Source organism: Lissotriton helveticus, chromosome 10, assembly GCF_964261635.1.
Source record: "Lissotriton helveticus chromosome 10, aLisHel1.1, whole genome shotgun sequence".
NCBI classification, from domain to species: Eukaryota; Metazoa; Chordata; class Amphibia; order Caudata; family Salamandridae; genus Lissotriton; species Lissotriton helveticus.
Window position 1 is genome coordinate 9,598,978 of NC_136071.1, and position 21,761 is coordinate 9,620,738.

The following is a 21,761-nucleotide window of genomic DNA, read 5'->3' on the forward strand; positions in this document are numbered from 1 at the left end:
ACCTGCACAGCTGCACCTGGCACTGCCGACGCATGCAGGCTGCACCTGCACAGCTACACCTGGCACTGCCGATGCATACAGGCTGCACCTGCACAGTGGCACCTTGTACTGCAGACTAATACAGGCTGCACCTGCACAGCTGCACCTGGCACTAAAGACTAATACAGGCTGCACCTGCACAGCTGCACCTGGCACTGAAGACTAATACAGGCTGCACCTGCACAGCTGCACCTGGCACTGCCGACGCATACAGGCTGCACCTGCACAGCTACACCTGGCACTGCCGATGCATACAGGCTGCACCTGCACAGCTGCACCTGGCACTGCCGATGCATACAGGCTGCACCTGCACAGCTGCACCTGGCACTGTCGACGCATGCAGGCTGCACCTGCACAGCTACACCTGGCACTGCCGATGCATACAGGCTGCACCTGCACAGCTGCACCTGGCACTGCCGATGCATACAGGCTGCACCTGCACAGCTGCACCTGGCACTGTCGACGCATACAGGCTGCACCTGGCACTGCCGATGCATACAGGCTACACCTGCACAGCTGCACCTGGCACTGTCGACGCATACAGGCTGCACCTGCACAGCTGCACCTGGCACTGCCGATGCATACAGGCTGCACCTGCACAGCTGCACCTGGCACTGAAGACTAATACAGGCTGCACCTGCACAGCTGCACCTGGCACTGTCGACGCATGCAGGCTGCACCTGCACAGCTGCACCTGGCACTGCCGACGCATGCAGGCTGCACCTGCACAGCTACACCTGGCACTGCCGATGCATACAGGCTGCCCCTGCACAGCTGCACCTGGTACTGCAGACTAATACAGGCTGCACCTGCACAGCTGCACCTGGCACTGAAGACTAATACAGGCTGCACCTGCACAGCTGCACCTGGCACTGAAGACTAATACAGGCTGCACCTGCACAGCTGCACCTGGCACTGCCGACTAATACAGGCTGCACCTGCACAGCTACACCTGGCACTGCCGATGTATACAGGCTGCACCTGCACAGCTGCACCTGGCACTGCCGATGCATACAGGCTGCACCTGCACAGCTGCACCTGGCACTGCCGATGCATACAGGCTGCACCTGCACAGCTGCACCTGGCACTGTTGACGCATACAGGCTGCACCTGCACAGCTGCACCTGGCACTGTCAATGCATACAGGCTGCACCTACACAGCTGCACCTGGCACTGCCGATGCATACAGGCTGCACCTGCACAGCTGCACCTGGCACTGTCGACGCATGAAGGCTGCACCTGCACAGCTACACCTGGCACTGCCGATGCATACAGGCTGCACCTGCACAGCTGCACCTGGCACTGTCGACGCATACAGGCTTCACCTGGCACTGCCGATGCATACAGGCTGCACCTGCACAGCTGCACCTGGCACTGTCGACGCATACAGGCTGCACCTGCATAGCTGCACCTGGCACTGCCGATGCATACAGGCTGCACCTGCACAGCTGCACCTGGCACTGAAGACTAATACAGGCTGCACCTGCACAGCTGCACCTGGCACTGAAGACTAATACAGGCTGCACCTGCACAGCTGCACCTGGCACTGCCAACGCATACAGGCTGCACCTGCACAGCTACACCTGGCACTGCCGATGCATACAGGCTGCACCTGCACAGCTGCACCTGGCACTGCCGATGCATACAGGCTGCACCTGCACAGCTGCACCTGGCACTGTCGACCCATGCAGGCTGCACCTGCACAGCTGCACCTGACACTGTCGATGCTTGCAGGCTGCACCTGCACAGCTGCACCTGGCACTGTCGACGCATACAGGCTGCACCTGCACAGCTGCACCTGGCACTGCCGATGCATACAGGCTGCACCTGCACAGCTGCACCTGGCACTGTCGACGCATACAGGCTGCACCTGCACAGCTGCACCTGGCACTGCCGATGCATACAGGCTGCACCTGCACAGCTGCACCTGGCACTGTCAACGCATACAGGCTGCACCTGCACAGCTGCACCTGGCACTGCCGATGCATACAGGCTGCACCTGCACAGCTGCACCTGGCACTGTCGACGCATACAGGCTGCACCTGCACAGCTGCACCTGGCACTGCCGACACATACAGGCTGCACCTGCACAGCTGCACCTGGCACTGCCGATGCATACAGGCTGCACCTGCACAGCTGCACCTGGCACTGTCGACGCATATAGGCTGCATCTGCACAGCTGCACCTGGCACTGTCGACGCATACAGGCTGCACCTGCACAGCTGCACCTGGCACGGCCGATGCATACAGGCTGCACCTGCACAGCTGCACCTGGCTCTGAAGACTAATACAGGCTGCACCTGCACAGCTGCACCTGGCACTGTCGACGTATGCAGGCTGGACCTGCACAGCTGCACCTGGCACTGCCGACGCATGCAGGCTGCACCTGCACAGCTACACTTGGCACTGCCGATGCATACAGGCTGCACCTGCACAGCTGCACCTGGTACTGCAGACTAATACAGGCTGCACCTGCACAGCTGCACCTGGCACTGAAGACTAATACAGGCTGCACCTGCACAGCTGCACCTGGCACTGAAGACTAATACAGGCTGCACCTGCACAGCTGCACCTGGCACTGCCGACGCATACAGGCTGCACCTGCACAGCTACACCTGGCACTGCCGATGCATACAGGCTGCACCTGCACAGCTGCACCTGGCACTGTCGACGCATACAGGCTGCACCTGCACAGCTGCACCTGGCACTGTCGACGCATACAGGCTGCACCTGCACAGCTGCACCTGGCACTGCCGATGCATACAGGCTGCACCTGCACAGCTACACCTGGCACTGCCGATGCATACAGGCTGCACCTGCACAGCTGCACCTGGTACTGCAGACTAATACAGGCTGCACCTGCACAGCTGCACCTGGCACTGAAGACTAATACAGGCTGCACCTGCACAGCTGCACCTCGCACTGCCGATGCATACAGGCTGCACCTGCACAGCTGCACCTGGCACTGTCGACGCATACAGGCTGCACCTGCACAGCTGCACCTGGCACTGCCGATGCATACAGGCTGCACCTGCACAGCTGCACCTGGCACTGAAGACTAATACAGGCTGCACCTGCACAGCTGCAACTGGCACTGCCGATGCATATAGGCTGCATCTGCACAGCTGCACCTGGCACTGTCGACGCATACAGGCTGAACCTGCACAGCTGCACCTGGCACTGCCGACACATACAACCACACAGCAGCACTTTGCACTAAAGACGCATACAGGCTGCCCTCCTGATACACAAGGCCGGACTGGGAACCAAAACCGGCCCTGGCAAAGAGGGGGTGGCGGGGACGCTAGTGGAAAGCTTTGTGCCACTTTTGCTGCAGATGGCTGATATTGTAGCTGTGCTTCAAATCCGGCCCCCGGTAACAAAAAGGCTCACACAGGGGTCTAAAACCGGCCCCCACTCTGGCGACCCTCCGGGGAAACGCCCCGTGCCCGCTACAGCTGGTCCAGCCCTGCTGATACATACAAGCTGCACCTGCACAGCCGCACTTGACTGATGATACGAACCTGCACAGTTAATCCATCCAAGGGGGGGGTTTGAGGAAGACAGAAAGACACTGCACAACCTCTTTAAACAATATCTCACATAAAGGGCAGCAACCTACATCAACGAAGACTAGCACAGCACCACTGGCTCCAGAATTACCGGAGAATGAAACCTCACTAACTCATTTGTAGCATGCTTCATCATAGGTAACCTTGCCCCATCTTGGTGAGATGATACTACCTGGGCAGACTTAACCTCCTTCAAGAGGGAGTTTCTGATAAGGTAATGGTGAATAGGCAAAGGGATGCAGAAAATAAAATTACCTCAAAGGCAGACCCATTTTTATGGTAATATTAGGGGAACCCCTTAAGATTACAGAAGAGGGCAGAGGCCCAGTGAGTACTATGACTCATGCATCATATGAAATGCCAACACGTTTCGGCCTATATGTTGCTCTTGTGGGTCAGAGGCCTTCTTCAGGACTAACATGATCCCGACATAACTACTGCAAACACTCATGTACACAGGGCCCTAATTAAGGGAGACAGCCTGCCATACCTTGCTGGGCCATGAGTTTGTAATTAACAAAACGTAACAATGAGTGATCATCAATTTACATGCACTCCTAACGTGAAAGTAAACAAAAAGGTAGTGTTCCCAAAGTGACAAAACAACCAAACTCTGCATGAAGGCACACTATGTGTGGGGACGTGGGTGTTTGGGGGGTTGATACAAGCACTCTCTGTCAATCAACTTACCCTGACTAGGGCATACCATATCTTCTTGGTTATTAGAAGGGGCAACCCTCGTAGCAACACACTTATATAGATAGAAAGATTGTTAGTGAAGAACAGCTATGTTCACAGCAAAACGAATATAGTGAACATTTTCAAAAGAAATACATTTATTAAGTTGAGGAATACCATAAATAAATACAAGTTGAAATCAATCATATTCCTAAATTACACCACCTTAGTGGAAAGCGAAGAGAGTGTCCTTCGACTCTGTCCCACATCTGGAATTTGGAATCGTACTTCCAAGTACAAATTAGGTTTGTTGTATACGCATCATTATTGTTTCACACTTCTCATCATCTTGCTTATCTCTATGTGCTTTGTGAGTGGGGTTAATGTGAACTTTAAATGTGAACAATGAACTTGTTGCAGAGTGTTTGCCTTGTAACAGCCGCACAGTCCCGTGCCAGACCCTGCTCATACACACAGGTTGCATCTGTACCGCAGCATCTGGCCCGCCCACACACCCATGTACCACCGATGCTGAGCACGCGCAGTCACCTGGACATCCCCCGCCACGTCCTTCATGTTCACGTCATACTGCACCACAAAGTCCGCCATGATGCCTGCGCGGGAGTAGGCGGTCTGCTCACTGGGTGTCGGGGCGAAGGTGACCCTGGCACAGTGAGTGCCTTTCTCGACGTGGGTGGACGGAGGGAGCTCGGCCTCACCTGGAGGGAGGGGGAGGGAGAACAGGCACATGAATGTCAGGGTCACCACAAATTATGGCGCCGCAGCGCTACCGACCAAACATGGCCGCTCATTCCTGGGCTACTGTGTGAGGTCTTCCAATTCTATGTCTCTTGAGTCCAACTTTATGCACTTATTAGAACTTTGGAATGTGGAGCCCTCCATCCCCTCCATTGCAGACAATGGAGGGCTCCGTGCTTCTGAGGGCCGGTAAAGGCCTGCAAAGCAACATTCCAATGTTGTTTTCACAAAGGCTTTTGTCTTATTTGTTAGAACATTCTGCCCTCTAGTGACAGAATGTTCTAATAGCCTTATAGCCCTTCATAGCTGCGCTATATCGGTATTAAAGTCCCACTCCCTTGTTAAAGGGCCGCGCCTTCGGCCTGGGCCTTTAACGCTGGAGCGGGCCTTTAATAGCCGGAACAGTCTGCTACGGTGGGCTATAAGGCTATATTAAAACCATATCATTGAATCAATTCTCTTGCTATAACGAAACAATTTATTGATGAATGGTACTGTTTAAAACTGATTCCATCTTGGTAAGTATTGTAGCTGCCCAGTCTACTACCTGACTAAAAGTAGGTGCTCAATGAAAAGAGAGTGAGAGAGATATGAAAACAGGAGACGAGAACACATTCCTAAAAGTAATGTGCTTTCAAAGAGAGATTATGTTAAACACAACTGCCAGGAAAAAAAGAAGTCACAACTGAGGAATGTGGTGATTAGGAAAGGCAGGGAAAAGGTGACAATGGGGAAAGCAAAGTGGTAGAAAGACAGCAGATGTACACTCGCCTTATATCAAATTTCTGGAAGTCTATGTCCCCATACCTGCAGGACAGGACTAAACAGTACCTCCCCCGCACTGTTGGTAGACCGTGCTGTACAAATAGGCAGAACAGAGCTGAAGGTGGTACGTCAAAATATCGAAATCAGAACTATATAGTTACAAACCTATTGCCACTAGGATATTGACTGCTGCAAAATTGTGAAGATAGATAGATAGATAGATAGATAGATAGATAGATAGATAGATAGATAGATAGATAGATAGATAGATAGATAGATAGATAGATAGAGGGCGATAGATAGATAGATAGATAGATAGATAGATAGATAGATAGATAGATAGATAGATAGATAGATAGATAGATAGATAGATAGATAGATAGATAGATAGATAGATAGATAGATAGATAGAGGGCATAGATAGATAGATAGATAGATAGATAGATAGATAGATAGATAGATAGATAGATAGATAGATAGATAGATAGATAGATAGATAGATAGATAGATAGATAGATAGATAGATAGATAGATAGATAGATAGATAGATAGATAGATAGATAGATAGATAGATAGATAGATGGATGCACCTCTCAGGTTTTTGAGTGGGTGGCCTCTTTACCCCTGGGTCTGTACCTCTCAGGTTGTTGGTGAGTGGTTTGGTTCCCCCAGAGTCTGTACCTTTCAGGTTGTTGGGTGGGTGGCCTCTTTACCCCAGAGCCTGTACCTCTCAGGTTGTTGGGTGGGTGGCCTCTTTACCCCTGGGTCTGTACCTCTCAGGTTGTTGGGTGAGTGGCCTCTTTACCCCTGGGTCAGTACCTCTCAGGTTGTTGGGTGGGTGGCCTCTTTACCCCTGGGTCAGTACCTCTCAGGTTGTTGGGTGGGTGGCCTCTTTACCCCTGGGTCAGTACCTCTCAGGTTGTTGGTGGGTGGTTGGGTTCCCCCAGAGCCTGTACCTCTCAAGTTGTTGGTGAGTAGCCGGCTGGCACGCAGCGGCAGGACCCTCACGTACTCGATGCCAGTGCGCTCAGAGATGGTCACCTCCACGGTCAGGTTCTGCACCACCTGCTGCGGCCGGATGCTGACGGCATGCTGGTACCTGCCCAGGAGTCGCTGCAGCAGCTCCTCGTAGGTGAGGGTGAAGGCGATCTCCTCCTCCGGCTCCACGTTCACCAGCACCCGGAACTTCTCCGTCTCCCGTTCCCTGTGGAGGGGAACAGCACATTACTGCCCACATCAGAGCAGCCTGGACACCCTGGTGCCCTCTGTCCAGCATCTGCCTCAACTGTCCCACCTGGTGCCCTCTGCCAAGCATCTGCCTCAACTGTCCCACCTGGTGCCCTCTGCCAAGCATCTGCCTCAACTGTCCCACCTGTAGGCATGGGGAAGAGAGCTCAGTACAGCTTCAGCAATGGTCCCTTCACATATCCTGAAAATGTGGGTGGAAGATGCATAAAGATCAGAGAATGGCAGTGCTCTGGTACATGTATGTGGACCATAGAATGGCAGTGCTGTGACACATGTATGTGGATCATCAAATGGTGGTGCTGTGGTACATGTATGTGGACCATAGAATGGTGGTGCTGTGGTACATGTATGTGGACCATAGAATGGCAATGCTCTGCTACATGTATGTGGATCATAGAATGGCGGTGCTGTGGTACATGTATGTGGATCATGGAATGGCGGTACTCTGATACATGTATGTGGATCATAGAATGGCGGTGCTGTAGTACATGTATGTGGATCATAGAATGGCGGTGCTGTAGTACATGTATGTGGACCATAGAATGGCCGTGCTCTGGTACATGTATGTGGATCATAGAATAGTGGTGCTGTGGTACATGTATGTGGATCATAGAATGGCCGTGCTCTGGTACATGTATGTGGATCATAGAATAGTGGTGCTGTGGTACATGTATGTGGATCATAGAATAGTGGTGCTGTGGTACATGTATGTGGATCATAGAATGGCTGTGCTGTGGTACATGTATGTGGATCATAGAATGGCTGTGCTGTGGTACATGTATGTGGACCATAGAATGGCGGTGCTGTGGTACATGTATGTGGATCATAGAATGGCTGTGCTGTGGTACATGTATGTGGATCATAGAATGGCTGTGCTGTGGTACATGTATGTGGATCATAGAATGGCTGTGCTGTGGTACATGTATGTGGACCATAGAATGGCTGTGCTGTGGTACATGTATGTGGATCATAGAATGGCTGTGCTGTGGTACATGTATGTGGAACATAGAATGGCGGTGCTGTGGTACATGTATCTGGATCATAGAATGGCGGTGTTGTGGTACTGTGGTAAATAAATAAATAATACCTCTATTTTTGAATGGATAAATGAATAACAGATAGCTCAATAAATAAGAGTCAAGATTCGAGGTAGTAGGAGTTTGCAGGTTTAATACAGCATAAAGGACAGGAACAGGACAACCTGCACAGGAATAGGATGACAGGGCCCGGCAGGGGGGCCCGACAGCTGCCGGGGCTGGATCTGGGATGAGCGCGCTAACTTTAATAACAGTACACAAGCATATATACTAAAACAGTTGCATTACAGTGAATACAATAGGCGGAGCAGTGGGTGTGGTCAATAGCAGTCGCGAAAGATAAGGGTGAAAGTAGGTGTAACAGGAGGCGTATACATAGACATGTGATGTAAACGTAACAGAGTATGTCATAAATGGGGCGGAAACATGGAGGGGGCTACCTAAGGAGCCGGGACCTCTAACCTAATGGTGCGCGCAAACTGACAATGACGTGTTACTAGGAGAAGCTGGGGGCTATGAACTCTGTGCTAGGAGCAGAGACTGAAGTCTGGAGAGTCAGGGTGACATGTGCCTAAACAATATCTAGTATCTGATGTTTAGGGAACATGTTGATATAAACTAAAAGTCAGGAGGGGAAAGGCTAACAGACTCTAAGACTGGAGCATGCATTATTCTACATGTAGTGCGTTGAAGAATATTAAATGACCAGTAAATGCAGTATTTCTCTTACATGGAGACGTAAAGGCTAGACGATGACAGAAACTATTGATGCGATTCAGTAGCTTAGGAATGCAGAGAAGGAGGACTGAACTGATAACTAGAATCATAACATACTCTTGGCAGACTCAGAGGCAGAGCCAGGCTGAGCCGGGCACTGCGAGGCAGGAAGTAAGTGAAGGGTCGAGGATACAGGTGGGGGCTGTATCGCTCCTCAGCGAGGGTTCAGGAGACAGAAGCTGAATCTGGTGTCCGGGCCCATTTGAGGCCTAGAAAACGGGGACTTTACAATGAAATAACGTGCACACTGAGAAACGTGGCAACGTAACTTTAGATAGGCCTAATATTCGTAGTATTCACGAGAACTGGAAACTGGCATACTAGAGATGGACACAACTGTAATTGCGTCTTTAATCGAACATGGGGAATACATATGCATATTAATCATGCACACATAACATAAGATGGAGGACACGTAGGGACACAGAACATGGCAAAATTTACTTTTCCACATTCCCTCCTTGTCACTACGTTTCCATCAGGAAACATCAATATTCATGATACCATCTATCATTTCATACAGTATCATTTGTTCGTCTCGAATTTTCTTGGAACGGGATTTAGAACGGGATTTAGGACTAGGAATACAGGATGTAGCACAAATGCCGCAAATCGCGGGGCCACATTGTAAACAGAGGCAGCAACTGAATATGATTGCTACTGCAATACCCAGAAATGACAATACTTTCCATCCCCAGGCGGAAATTATATTCCAGAACCAACCGGACCATGTCCAGGTGCCTGGATTTTGGTGTAACATATGGGCAATTTTATGGAGTCTGGTTATAGCTGAATAAACAGACGGCGCGTTATTAGGAATGAAAATGCAGCAACTAGATCCGATGACTCTACAGGCCCCGCCCCTATCGGCCAGTATGACGTCAAGGACGAGACGATTCTGGAGCACGACAATTCTCATAAGGGATTGTTCTTCGGTTAAGTTACTTAGAGCAGAAGTAGTCTCATTCACTACTGCTTCAAGTGTTCTGGTTAATCTAGGTATCAGTTTACTATTCACGACAGTACCTAAGTAGGGGAAGACACCTTTATTGATATCTATGTATTGTTCTAGAGCAGTTTCAGTATAATCGACAATCGGGAGATCTCTCTTGTGTCTAGTATGTACTAGGTGGGAATTCCTATGATAGTCAGGTGGGGCTAGAAAAACTGGTGGCAGTAGGAAGGCAATGTAACAGGTTCCCTCCCAATCGAGGGGCAGACGAACATATGCGGTTTGACCACAAACAAAATAAGAATGACGTGAAGTTTTGAAAATAGATTTCCTACTGTCACTATACTTGATAATAGTAGTACAATCACTATGGCCTACATGTATGGAACCATTATTTCGGACACATAATTCACCTTTGACTGGTAATACTGACATAGCAGGGAAGTCTGGAGTAGAATCAGACTGAACATTCAGGACCATAAAATTCGAAGAATAATTACCCAAATTATAAACTTCATTTTCTAGATCTAACCCTGTTCTGTGGGGAAGACCTTGCTTGCCTGGGAAACATGTACTATTAAGAAAAGACATATCTGTTGAGGATGACGTTAACGTGGACCATGCTCCACACGAACCATTATGTGAAAATGGATAAGGAAAGAGTGGCAGAACTCCCTTCGGTGTCTGGAAAGGGGGGAGTCGACCACACACCCAACAATTAGTGGCATTGCTGGTCTGGTGTGAATAATGTAACATGCGGATAAAAGAATTATTACGCATAGCAAGACGATATGAAAGTTCATGAGGAGGCAGATCACTAAACGTGTGCTCTACTGTAGCAATAGAAGACGTATTTACATGAGGAGCTGGAAAATACAAATAAAATGCATAACATGTGCAGGAAATCATAAGGCTAAAATATAGCAGAAAACATAAAATAATAGTGCAACTTTTAGAGTTCTCACTAACTCTCTCTCTGTGGGGGTCTATTTTATACATGTCAGAAACCGGTCTAACCGTTTCACCTAGGGGAGGACTTAGACAATCAAACTGGCTGACTTATTTTACTAGACCTTAATTTCTTCTTATACTCCTGCTGCGGAGTTTTCTCTAACAGGGAGGGATTCGTATCATAGTCTTTTGCGGGACAGTCCTTAAGAATAGTACTTTGGCAGTCTTTCAAATCCTCGGAAATGTTCTTGGTAACAGACTTCAATCCAAAAAATCTTTTCACATGTGACAAATGGACCCAGCCCTTCCTGCCTTCCAGCTTGACGGCAGTACGGGTGGCCAGGAGGACCTGTTTGGGTTCTTTCCAGCGAGGCTCCAGCGGACTTGAACGATCAAAGTTCCTCACAAGAACCATGCATCCGGGAACGATTTCATGCGGTGCCACCTCGGTATTGTCTGGAAATGCGGCAGCAACCTGTGAACGACAAGAGTTGAGGGCAGACATCAAGGAAGCTAGGTAATCTGTCAGCATATTACTTGAAACATCGGTAATACTTCGAGGTCTAGGTGTACCCCACATATTAGGGGGGCGGCCGAATACGACCTCATAAGGGGACAGACCTGATCTGGAATGTGCGACCATGCGCATATAGAACAAAGCAACTGGCAGAGCTACTAGCCAGTCTACACCTTTCTCTTTACATACTTTTGCAATTCGAATTTTCAGGGTCTGATTATGTCTCTCTACGAGACCGGCTGCTTCAGGATGGCGTACACAATGGAACTTCCACTGGTACCCTAACAACAGGGAAATATGTTTCATAAGCTCGGATGAGAATGGTTGGCCGTTGTCTGAATACACGACCCTAGGGAGTCCGTAACGGGGGAAGAATTCACGAACCAACTGCTTGGCAGTGGTCGTGGCTGTGTAATCTGGGACTGGATATGCTTCTGTCCACCTGGACAAAGCGCATACAACTACAAGGACATACTTGAAACCTCGACATCGCTCCATCTGAATATAATCCATTTGGAGGACTTCAAAAGGGTGGTCAGGGGGCTGGAATCCACCTTGTTCCACCGGGACACTTTTACCTGGGTTAAACTGGCAACATATCATACAGGTACGGACCTTCTGCTTGGCTGCAGCTCGTAAATGCTTGTTGAACCAAATGTTCTGGATACTATCTAACATAGCTTTTTCTCCTAAATGTGCTGGACTATGTGCGGTATTGATAATGACTTGAACCATTGAGTCGGGGAGAAACCATGTGGCTTTACCCTTCGTCACCCATCCTTGATCTGTCTGGACCCCTCCTTGTTCGGACCATTTCTTGATTTCATCGGGAGTAGCATGTAACTGGATATCTATGACATCTTGAGTAGGGTCCTTAACTGTCATACAGGTAGTCAGATCTGAAGTATGTGTCGGTGTCTTATTAACTGGAATGTCTGGTGTCTGAGCTGTAAGCTTGGCTGTGCGATCTGCTAGATCATTACCTTGAGAAATAATGTCAGTAACTTTCGTATGTGCTTTGCATTTCATAATAGCAATAGATGTCGGTAAGTGTATGGCATCTAACAGAGCTTGAATAAGGAGACCATGCTGAATCTTGGTTCCATGAGAAGTCATGAAACCTCTCTCCTGCCAGAGCACTCCGAAGTCGTGTACGACTCCAAATGCGTAACGTGAATCTGTGTAAACATTAACTTTCAGGTTTTTAGCGTGTATGCAGGCTTGAGTCAGAGCAACTAGCTCTGCTGCTTGAGCAGACAGGGTGTCAATACGGTGTGTTTCTATAACTTCAGTGTCTGTAGTCACTGCATACGCGGCTACTAATTCTCCTGTACTTGTTCTCATACATGAACCATCCACATAAAGTGTCAGGTCGGGATCTGGTAATGGAATGTCTGTCAGATCTCGTCTTGGCTTTGTCATAATGTTAACTACTTCCACACAGTCATGTGTGGCAGGATTTGAAGTAACTGATGGTAACAGTGTAGCAGGATTTAGAACGTTGCAGCGTCTGATTTCTATGTGTGGCTGGAACAGTGTCAATTCATAACCTGTTAAACGTGCAATTGTCAAGTGCTGAGTCTGTGTTCGGTTTAAAAGAACTTCCACAGAGTGTGGAACTTGTACTGTCAAGGAATGCCCTAACACTATGGAATCACTCTGTCTGATAGCTAGTGCTGTGGCTGCAACTGACTTGAGGCACGCAGGCAGCGCCTGGGCTACAGGATCTAGTGTGCTCGAAAAATAAGCACAGGGCTTGTATTGTCCTGCTTGATCTTGTGTGAGAACAGATAATGCTGTACCTTCACGTTCAGTGACGAAAAGTGTAAAAGGCTTACTGTAGTTCGGTGTAGCTAGAACTGGAGCTTGGCATAAGGCTTTCTTTAACTCATTGAAACTAAGTGTATGTTCAGATGTCCAAGGGAGGACAGTCGATACGGCTGCCTCCTGTGTCGTTAACTGTATCAGTGGCTTGGCTAGAAATGCATACTGAGGAATCCATTGTCTGCAATAAGAAGTGAGGCCGATAAAAGCACGTACCTCCTTCTGGGTCTTGGGCTGAGGAAGACTCGCTATTAACTGGATACGGTCAGGTGTCAACTGCCTACCCCTCTTGGACAGTAAGTGGCCTAAATAGATCACTTGCTGGACACAGAATTGAAGCTTCGAAGGGGACACCTTGTGCCCCATCTCGGCAAGGAAATACAAGACTGTAAGGGATGCTCGCTCGCAAGCACGTTCAGAACGGGCTGTGATCAGTAGATCATCGACATACTGGAGCAGGGCAGTGTCAGTTGGCATGTGAATGTTGTCTAGTTGTCTCTTAAGTGCTTGACTGTAAATACTAGGACTTTCTGTGAAACCTTGAGGAGCTCGTGTGAACATATAGCTCCTTCCATTTAAACAAAATCCGAAAAGAAACTGGCTGTCTGGATGAATGGGGACACTGAAAAATGCGTTCTTGAGGTCTATGACTGAAAAAAAATGAGGCTTCAGAATCAATGGCTGTCAATAGGGAAGAGATATCTGGGACAACTGGGTACTGGGGAATAATACATTTGTTGAGTTCTCGAAGGTCAATCACTAATCGATATACTGGGGGTGCATTTGGATCAGTACGTTTCATGACTGGAATGATCGGAGAATTACATACATTGGAGTCAGTTTCTACAACTACTCCTTGAGCGATGAGCTCGTCAATAATTTTGGATAAGGCTGCTACAGCCTCAGGTGGCAATCTGTACTGTCTGATTCGTGGTAACACTACACCTGGTTTGAGAGTCACACGATGGGGTGTGATTTGCATATAACCAACATCAGTTGGACCTTGCGCCCATAGATGCTGCGGAACATTAGACAATCTCGGATCAAAATCTCGTAATACATAGTGACCCTTGAAGTCACGTAAGAACAATCGTATTCCCTCTGGGGAGCAGCAAATAACTGCACCTAATTCTTTCAGTGTTTTAATACCTAACAGATTTTCTGGACATGACTTCGTAAGTAACAGATCAGTAGTGCGGGACAATGGACCTACTTCTAGAGTAACTGGCTTAGATATCTCGTTTACAATAGGCTTTCCTGAAAATCCAAGGGAAACATTTCTAGAGCCTGAGAGCGGAGCCCCTGGAACTTCGGCGTGACTGATGGTCGTCCTACTTGCCCCTGTATCAATCAAAAACTTTCTGTCTTTCCCTAGTACTTGACTATGAACATAGGGACCTTCTTGATCTACAGGTATCTCGATGAGAGGCAAGCCTACCTCCCTCTCTAGGCTGTTTCATGAATATGGCTGATACTCTGGATACTCGGACTGTGCATACTGGTACATCTGTTGTGTAACATGCTGTGTTGCAGCAATAGGCTGCGGTGCTGGAACTGTCTGTTGTACATTCTGTGGCTGAGAAGTCTGTGAAACTTGTTCTTGTCTAGACGGACGTGGTCTTTCTTTAGTCTTACCGGTAGCTATATTATGTTTCAGAACTGCACACTCGTTTATATAATGACCTGGCTGTTTACAATAATTGCATGTCCCTTTAACGGGAACTGCAGAATGACTGGCTTGATTCGTACCCCTCTTCTGACTGTCTTGAGGAACAGATTGTGCAACTAGTACTTTCATTTTCGTGTCTTTCATACGTTTTCTTTCATGATCTTGCTCTTCTCTGATTCTATTCTGGTGATATTGAAGCATCTGCAACATTTGGGACGGGGTATTAGCTTGCCAGGTACTTTCGACTTTCAAAACTCGGTTCTTAACTTGTGGACTTGAATTCTCGACTAATTTAGTAACAAAAAGATGAGGGTATGACTCGCTACTTGTCTTGAGGCCACTGTTAATACTAAAGCATTTCTCGAATCTAGAATAAAAATCACTAGTGTCTTCGTCTTGTTTCTGTTTACAGGCTGAGATTGCATCCCAGTCTTCCTTTTTAGTGGCTAATAATCTTGGCAAAACTTGTATTAACAGTTCAGGTAATTCTTTACATTTCTCTCCTAGACCGGTACCTGGTACTCGTATCTTATCTTCAGCTTCTAGAACTGTCCAATCGATCTTTTTCTCTCCCACCTCCCATTCTTTTTCCTTGAGTTTCTCGTATACCCCTGCGGGCAACAGGACCTTTAACATTTTAATAATATCTGGATACGTGTATTCTCCCATACGGAGCATGTCTTTTAATTCTCGGTGGAACCCTGCTGGATCTTTGTCATGACAGGGAATTAATTTCTTCATCTCTAAGAGTTCCATCTTTGTAATCAGGGTGTAAACAAACACTCGTTGCATTTCACCATCTGCTGTCCTGACTGGGTGTACTTCTCGTAACGGATTCTGTCTATCTATGTAAAAGGGTTTACTTTCTGGGGGTGAGACATGAACAAAATGCGGGTTCAAAAACGTTCTATATTTGTGGCGCTGTTCTAGAATAACACTAATTAAATCGGTACCTAGACCTTTCCATCTATACTGGAGTAACTCGTTCAGGACATCGTGTAACGGACCTGGATCAGAATGTTGACCCTCATACAGAGTAATGAGGTGCTGGATCATATACATACCCACCAGTCGTTGCTCGGCTGGAGGCAGTTTCAGAAACATTTGTGCCACTATTTCGTCTGGAAAAGTGGTAGAATCAGTAATCCATCGGACTGCTGATCGGGCTAGTTCTTGTTCATGCATAGTACTTAACTCACTGTAACCGATTCGTGATTTCAGTATGTGATCGGTAGCTTGAAATACTTGTTCTAGAGAACCTTGCTCTGGTGCTGGATGAGGAACAGTTTTCTTGTAATCTAGACGTGAATGTCGGTCGGAAAGTCTAGTTCTACCTACGTACGCTATTCTAGTGGGATTCTCGTCGTCTACCTCTTCAGTAGAAGAGTCATTTTCTTTCTCGTTTACTAGTGCTTCTTTGCGTTTCTCGTGTAACCTTATTATTTCTTTACGAATTTTCTTGTACATACTCTCTATGCTACTGATGGTTCTGTGTTTACCCTCGGCTATATTATCACTCCACCTTGTCAGGATTCTCATTTCGGCCGGATCTTTAGTCGGATAATCTTGTTCTCTTATTAGACAATTAATCAGAAACTTTAATAACATGAGCTGGATCTCAGCTTTCCTTTGAGACATAGCTTCGCCAATACTTTCTGGATCATCCCCTGTACGGATGAAACGATATATTCTGTCTAGATCTCCTTTCATATCCGGTAGGGTGTCCAAATACCCGGTCACCCGTCTTACACGGATGGAATATATAACTGTACTATCATCACCTGCAACTGGATCATAGCGGCATTCAGTGAGAGCTCGTCGGATATCTGCAACGGACTTATATTTGGGCGTGCGCTGTAACGCACATTCATGTAACTCGGCCAACGTTCTACGTTGGTGTGGTGGCGGGGTACCAGGAGGACCTCCTCCTGCGGCCCCTAAACTAGAATCGTCAACTGATACTCTTCGTGCTGGCAGAGTGGGAAATTGTAATGTAGGCTGGACCGGGGGTACGGTAACAGGTACTCCGGTGACTGGAGGAGCAGGATTTACATTATTTACAGGAGCTGGCGGAACAGGATTTGCATATTCCGGGACTGTGTCGTCCAAATAGGACGAGATGAAAATATCAGCTGCGGTCGGTTTGTGACGTAGCTTAGTCGGAACTAATGGTGGCGGAAAATTACTGGATGCCTCCGGGGTCGCTTTTGGCAAGCCCTCGGCAAGAAGAGGATACATACCCTTAATAAGGGCAGGCCTCTGTCTGTCTGACTGTTCAGTTTTGACTCGTTCACCTATCTCGATTAATTCCCTTTCTTGGGCTCGTTCTAAAGATTCTCTACTTAATTCTGACTTTCTGATTTCTTTTTTGGTTCTCTTATGAGATTCTTTACGCCATAACTCGATGGCATCTTTCTGTGACTGTCTGGCTTTCTTTTTCCATAATGCTTCTTCTACTCTCATGATGCACTCGGCATCCCATGTACCCGATACGGGCCATCTATACTTTTCTTCTAATTCCTTGGTGTACTCTACCCATAAATCTAGATATAATATGGCACTTATGCCATGCTTCTGATACATAAAATGACCTGGACTGTCCCTAGGCGGGACAGGAACTGCTGCTTCTAGCAGACCTTTTCTGGTTTTTAACTGACGTAGTTTAGAAAATAAGGGCATGACTGAACTGTAACCTAGACACAATACGCAATTACAATACACAATGAACACGATAATTACTCCACATTCATACCACGACATTACAACAATACATGAAAAACATTTAAAATAACAGTTCGAACAGAATACTACCTGGAATACTGAAAACAGAATACATGAATTTTCTCGAGAAACAGAACTGACTAGAACAGAAACTAGATGTACTGCTAAAACAGTACGAAACTCACCGGTCTCATAAAGAGACACGTTAGGACCCGCATCCACCAAAGTGGACACTTCGTTGTGGGTCTGTGTACCACCAACCCACGGACCAGAGTCAATTAGATTGACCCTGTCTAGATACTACCCCAGCAATGGTACTCACCGGGCAGCAAGAACGGAAGGCCTCGGACTGGACTGGACTGCTTCGACGCCGGACGGACGAACTTCGGACTTCTGTTACGGGTGGGCCTCCGGATACCTCGGACCTTGGACTCTCGGCTTGGGCTCTGGTCGGGACTCGCCGCGTTCCTCCACCGCCTCGTCTGGATGCTGGACCGCCACCTCCGTCTCCTCCGTGGGCCTGAGGGATACTTGAAGCAGAAATATCTGCACGTGCACGGTATGGTTCCGTCACGGCTGCAGAGGGTCAGGGGGCCGGCGTGGCTTCACCGGCGCGTGGGGAAAGGGCAAGTCCCTGTTCGGGCGCCATTATGTGGTAAATAAATAAATAATACCTCTATTTTTGAATGGATAAATGAATAACAGATAGCTCAATAAATACGAGTCAAGATTCGAGGTAGTAGGAGTTTGCAGGTTTAATACAGCATAAAGGACAGGAACAGGACAACCTGCACAGGAATAGGAAGACAGGGCCCGGCAGGGGGGCCCGACAGCTGCCGGGGCTGGATCTGGGATGAGCGCGCTAACTTTAATAACAGTACACAAGCATATATACTAAAACAGTTGCATTACAGTGAATACAATAGGCGGAGCAGTGGGTGTGGTCAATAGCAGTCGCGAAAGATAAGGGTGAAAGTAGGTGTAACAGGAGGCGTATACATAGACATGTGATGTAAACGTAACAGAGTATGTCATAAATGGGGCGGAAACATGGAGGGGGCTACCTAAGGAGCCGGGACCTCTAACCTAATGGTGCGCGCAAACTGACAATGACGTGTTACTAGGAGAAGCTGGGGGCTATGAACTCTGTGCTAGGAGCAGAGACTGAAGTCTGGAGAGTCAGGGTGACATGTGCCTAAACAATATCTAGTATCTGATGTTTAGGGAACATGTTGATATAAACTAAAAGTCAGGAGGGGAAAGGCTAACAGACTCTAAGACTGGAGCATGCATTATTCTACATGTAGTGCGTTGAAGAATATTAAATGACCAGTAAATGCAGTATTTCTCTTACATGGAGACGTAAAGGCTAGACGATGACAGAAACTATTGATGCGATTCAGTAGCTTAGGAATGCAGAGAAGGAGGGCTGGACTGATAACTAGAATCATAACATACTCTTGGCAGACTCAGAGGCAGAGCCAGGCTGAGCCGGGCACTGCGAGGCAGGAAGTAAGTGAAGGGTCGAGGATACAGGTGGGGGCTGTATCGCTCCTCAGCGAGGGTTCAGGAGACAGAAGCTGAATCTGGTGTCCGGGCCCATTTGAGGCCTAGAAAACGGGGACTTTACAATGAAATAACGTGCACACTGAGAAACGTGGCAACGTAACTTTACATAGGCCTAATATTCGTAGTATTCACGAGAACTGGAAACTGGCATACTAGAGATGGACACAACTGTAATTGCGTCTTTAATCGAACATGGGGAATACATATGCATATTAATCATGCACACATAACATAAGATGGAGGACACGTAGGGACACAGAACATGGCAAAATTTACTTTTCCACATTACATGTATCTGGATCATAGAATGGCTGTGCTCTGGTACATGTATGTGGAACATAGAATGGCTGTGCTCTGGTACATGTATGTGGATCATAGAATGGCCGTGCTCTGGTACATGTATCTGGATCATAGAATGGCTGTGCTCTGGTACATGTATGTGGATCATAGAATGGCAGTGCTGTGACACATGTATGTGGATCATAGAATGGCGGTGCTGTGGTACATGTATGTGGATCATAGAATGGCCGTGCTCTGGTACATGTATGTGGATCATAGAATGGCGGTGCTGTGGTACATGTATGTGGATCATAGAATGGCTGTGCTGTGGTACATGTATGTGGATCATAGAATGGCTGTGCTGTGGTACATGTATGTGGATCATAGAATGGCTGTGCTGTGGTACATGTATGTGGATCATAGAATGGCAGTGCTGTGACACATGTATGTGGATCATAGAATGGCGGTGCTGTGGTAAATATTTGTGGATGATAGAATGGCAGTGTTGTGGTACATGTAGCAAGGATCATTGGATGGTGGTGTTGTGGTACATGTATGTGGATCATAGAATAGTGGTGCTGTGGTACATGTATGTGGATCATAGAATGGCAGTGCTGTGATACATGTATGTGGATCATCAAATGGTGGTGCTCTGGTACATGTATGTGGATCATAGAATGGCAGTGCTGTGATACATGTATGTGGATCATCAAATGGTGGTGCTCTGGTACATGTATGTGGATCATAGAATGGCAGTGCTGTGATACATGTATGTGGATCATCAAATGGCGGTGCTGTGGTACATCTATGTTTATCATAGAATCGCAGTGCACTGGTACATGTATGTGGATCATAGAATGGCTGTGCTGTGGTACATGTATGTGGATCATAGAATGGCAGTGCTGTGATACATGTATGTGGATCATCAAATGGCGGTGCTGTGGTACATGTATGTGGATCATTGGATGGTGGTGCTGTGGTACACGTATGTGAATCATAGAATGGCGGTGCTGTGGTAAATATTTGTGGATGATAGAATGGCAGTGTTGTGGTACATGTAGCAAGGATCATAGGATGGTGGTGTTGGTGAACACGCAGTAAGGACCCCTGGGCCAGGGGTGGAGAGCAAATCTCGGACACCGAGGTGACCACATAGGAGGTCCCTGGCCTGCAGGGGGCGCTGTGACCATAGACAGCCCAGGCGTGTCTTACCTGGTGCCAATGTGGGCCGCCGTCTTCCCCTGCATTCGCGCCTCGTCGTAGATCCGTTTGGCCTGGAGCTTCTCTTTCACTTCTGCCACAAAATCCTTTCCGTTGATTGTCCTAAAAGTAAGAGGAAATACCAGGTGACTGACTGCGGGCGTTACTGAAGTATCAACCAGGTGACTGACTGCGGGCATTACTGAAGCATCAACCAGGTGACTGACTGCGGGCGTTACTGAAGCATCAACCAGGTGACTGACTGCGGGCATTACTGAAGCATCAACCAGGTGACTGACTGCGGGCGATACTGAAGCATCAACCAGGTGACTGACTGCGGGCGTTACTGAAGCATCAACCAGGTTACTGACTGCGGGCGTTACTGAAGCATCAACCAGGTGAATGACTATGGGCGTTACTGAACCATCAACCACGTGACTGACTGCGGGCATTACTGAAGGATCAACCACGTGACTGACTGCGGGCGTTACTGCAGTATCAACCAGGTGACTGACTGCGGGCAATACTGAAGCATCAACCAGGTGACTGACTGCGGGCGTTATTGAAGGATCAACCACGTGACTGACTGCAGGCGTTACTGAAGCATCAACCAGGTGACTGACTGCTGGCAATACTGAAGCATCAACCAGGTAACTGACTGTGGGCGTTACTGAAGCATCAACCAGGTGACTGACTGCGGACGATACTGAAGCATCAACCAGGTGACTGACTGCGGGCGTTACTGAAGCATCAACCAGGTGACTGACTGCAGGCGTTACTGAAGTATCAACCAGGTGACTGACTGCGGGCGATACTGAAGCATCAACCAGGTGACTGACTACAGGCGATACTGAAGCATCAACCCGGTGACTGACTGCAGGCGTTACTGAAGCATCAACCAGGTGCCTGACTGCCGGCGTTACTGAAGCATCAACCAGGTGACTGACTGTGGGCGTTACTGAAGGATCAACCACGTGACTGACTGCGGGCGTTACTGCAGCATCAACCAGGTGAATGACTGTGGGTGTTACTGAAGCATCAACCAGGTGACTGACTGCAGGCGTTACTGAAGCATCAACCAGGTGACTGACTGCGGGCGTTACTGCAGCATCAACCACGTGACTGACTGCGGGCGTTACTGCAGTATCAACCAGGTGACTGATTGTGGGTGTTACTGAAGCATCAACCAGGTGACTGACTGCAG

At 48.1% G+C, this 21,761-nt stretch overlaps 1 protein-coding gene across 1 annotated transcript in view; it reads right to left on the bottom strand.

Annotated features, from left to right (window-relative positions):
* Positions 1-21,761, bottom strand: part of ITIH6 (inter-alpha-trypsin inhibitor heavy chain family member 6) — a 269,579-nt gene that overhangs the window by 56,587 nt on the left and 191,231 nt on the right. Inside the window, exons 4-6 of the mRNA XM_078664550.1 lie at positions 20,570-20,680; positions 6,770-7,017; positions 4,839-5,008 (exon numbers count right to left, since the gene is read on the bottom strand). Of these exons, the coding sequence (XP_078520676.1) occupies positions 4,839-5,008; positions 6,770-7,017; positions 20,570-20,680 (529 nt within the window). The remainder of the gene's footprint in view (positions 1-4,838; positions 5,009-6,769; positions 7,018-20,569; positions 20,681-21,761) is intronic.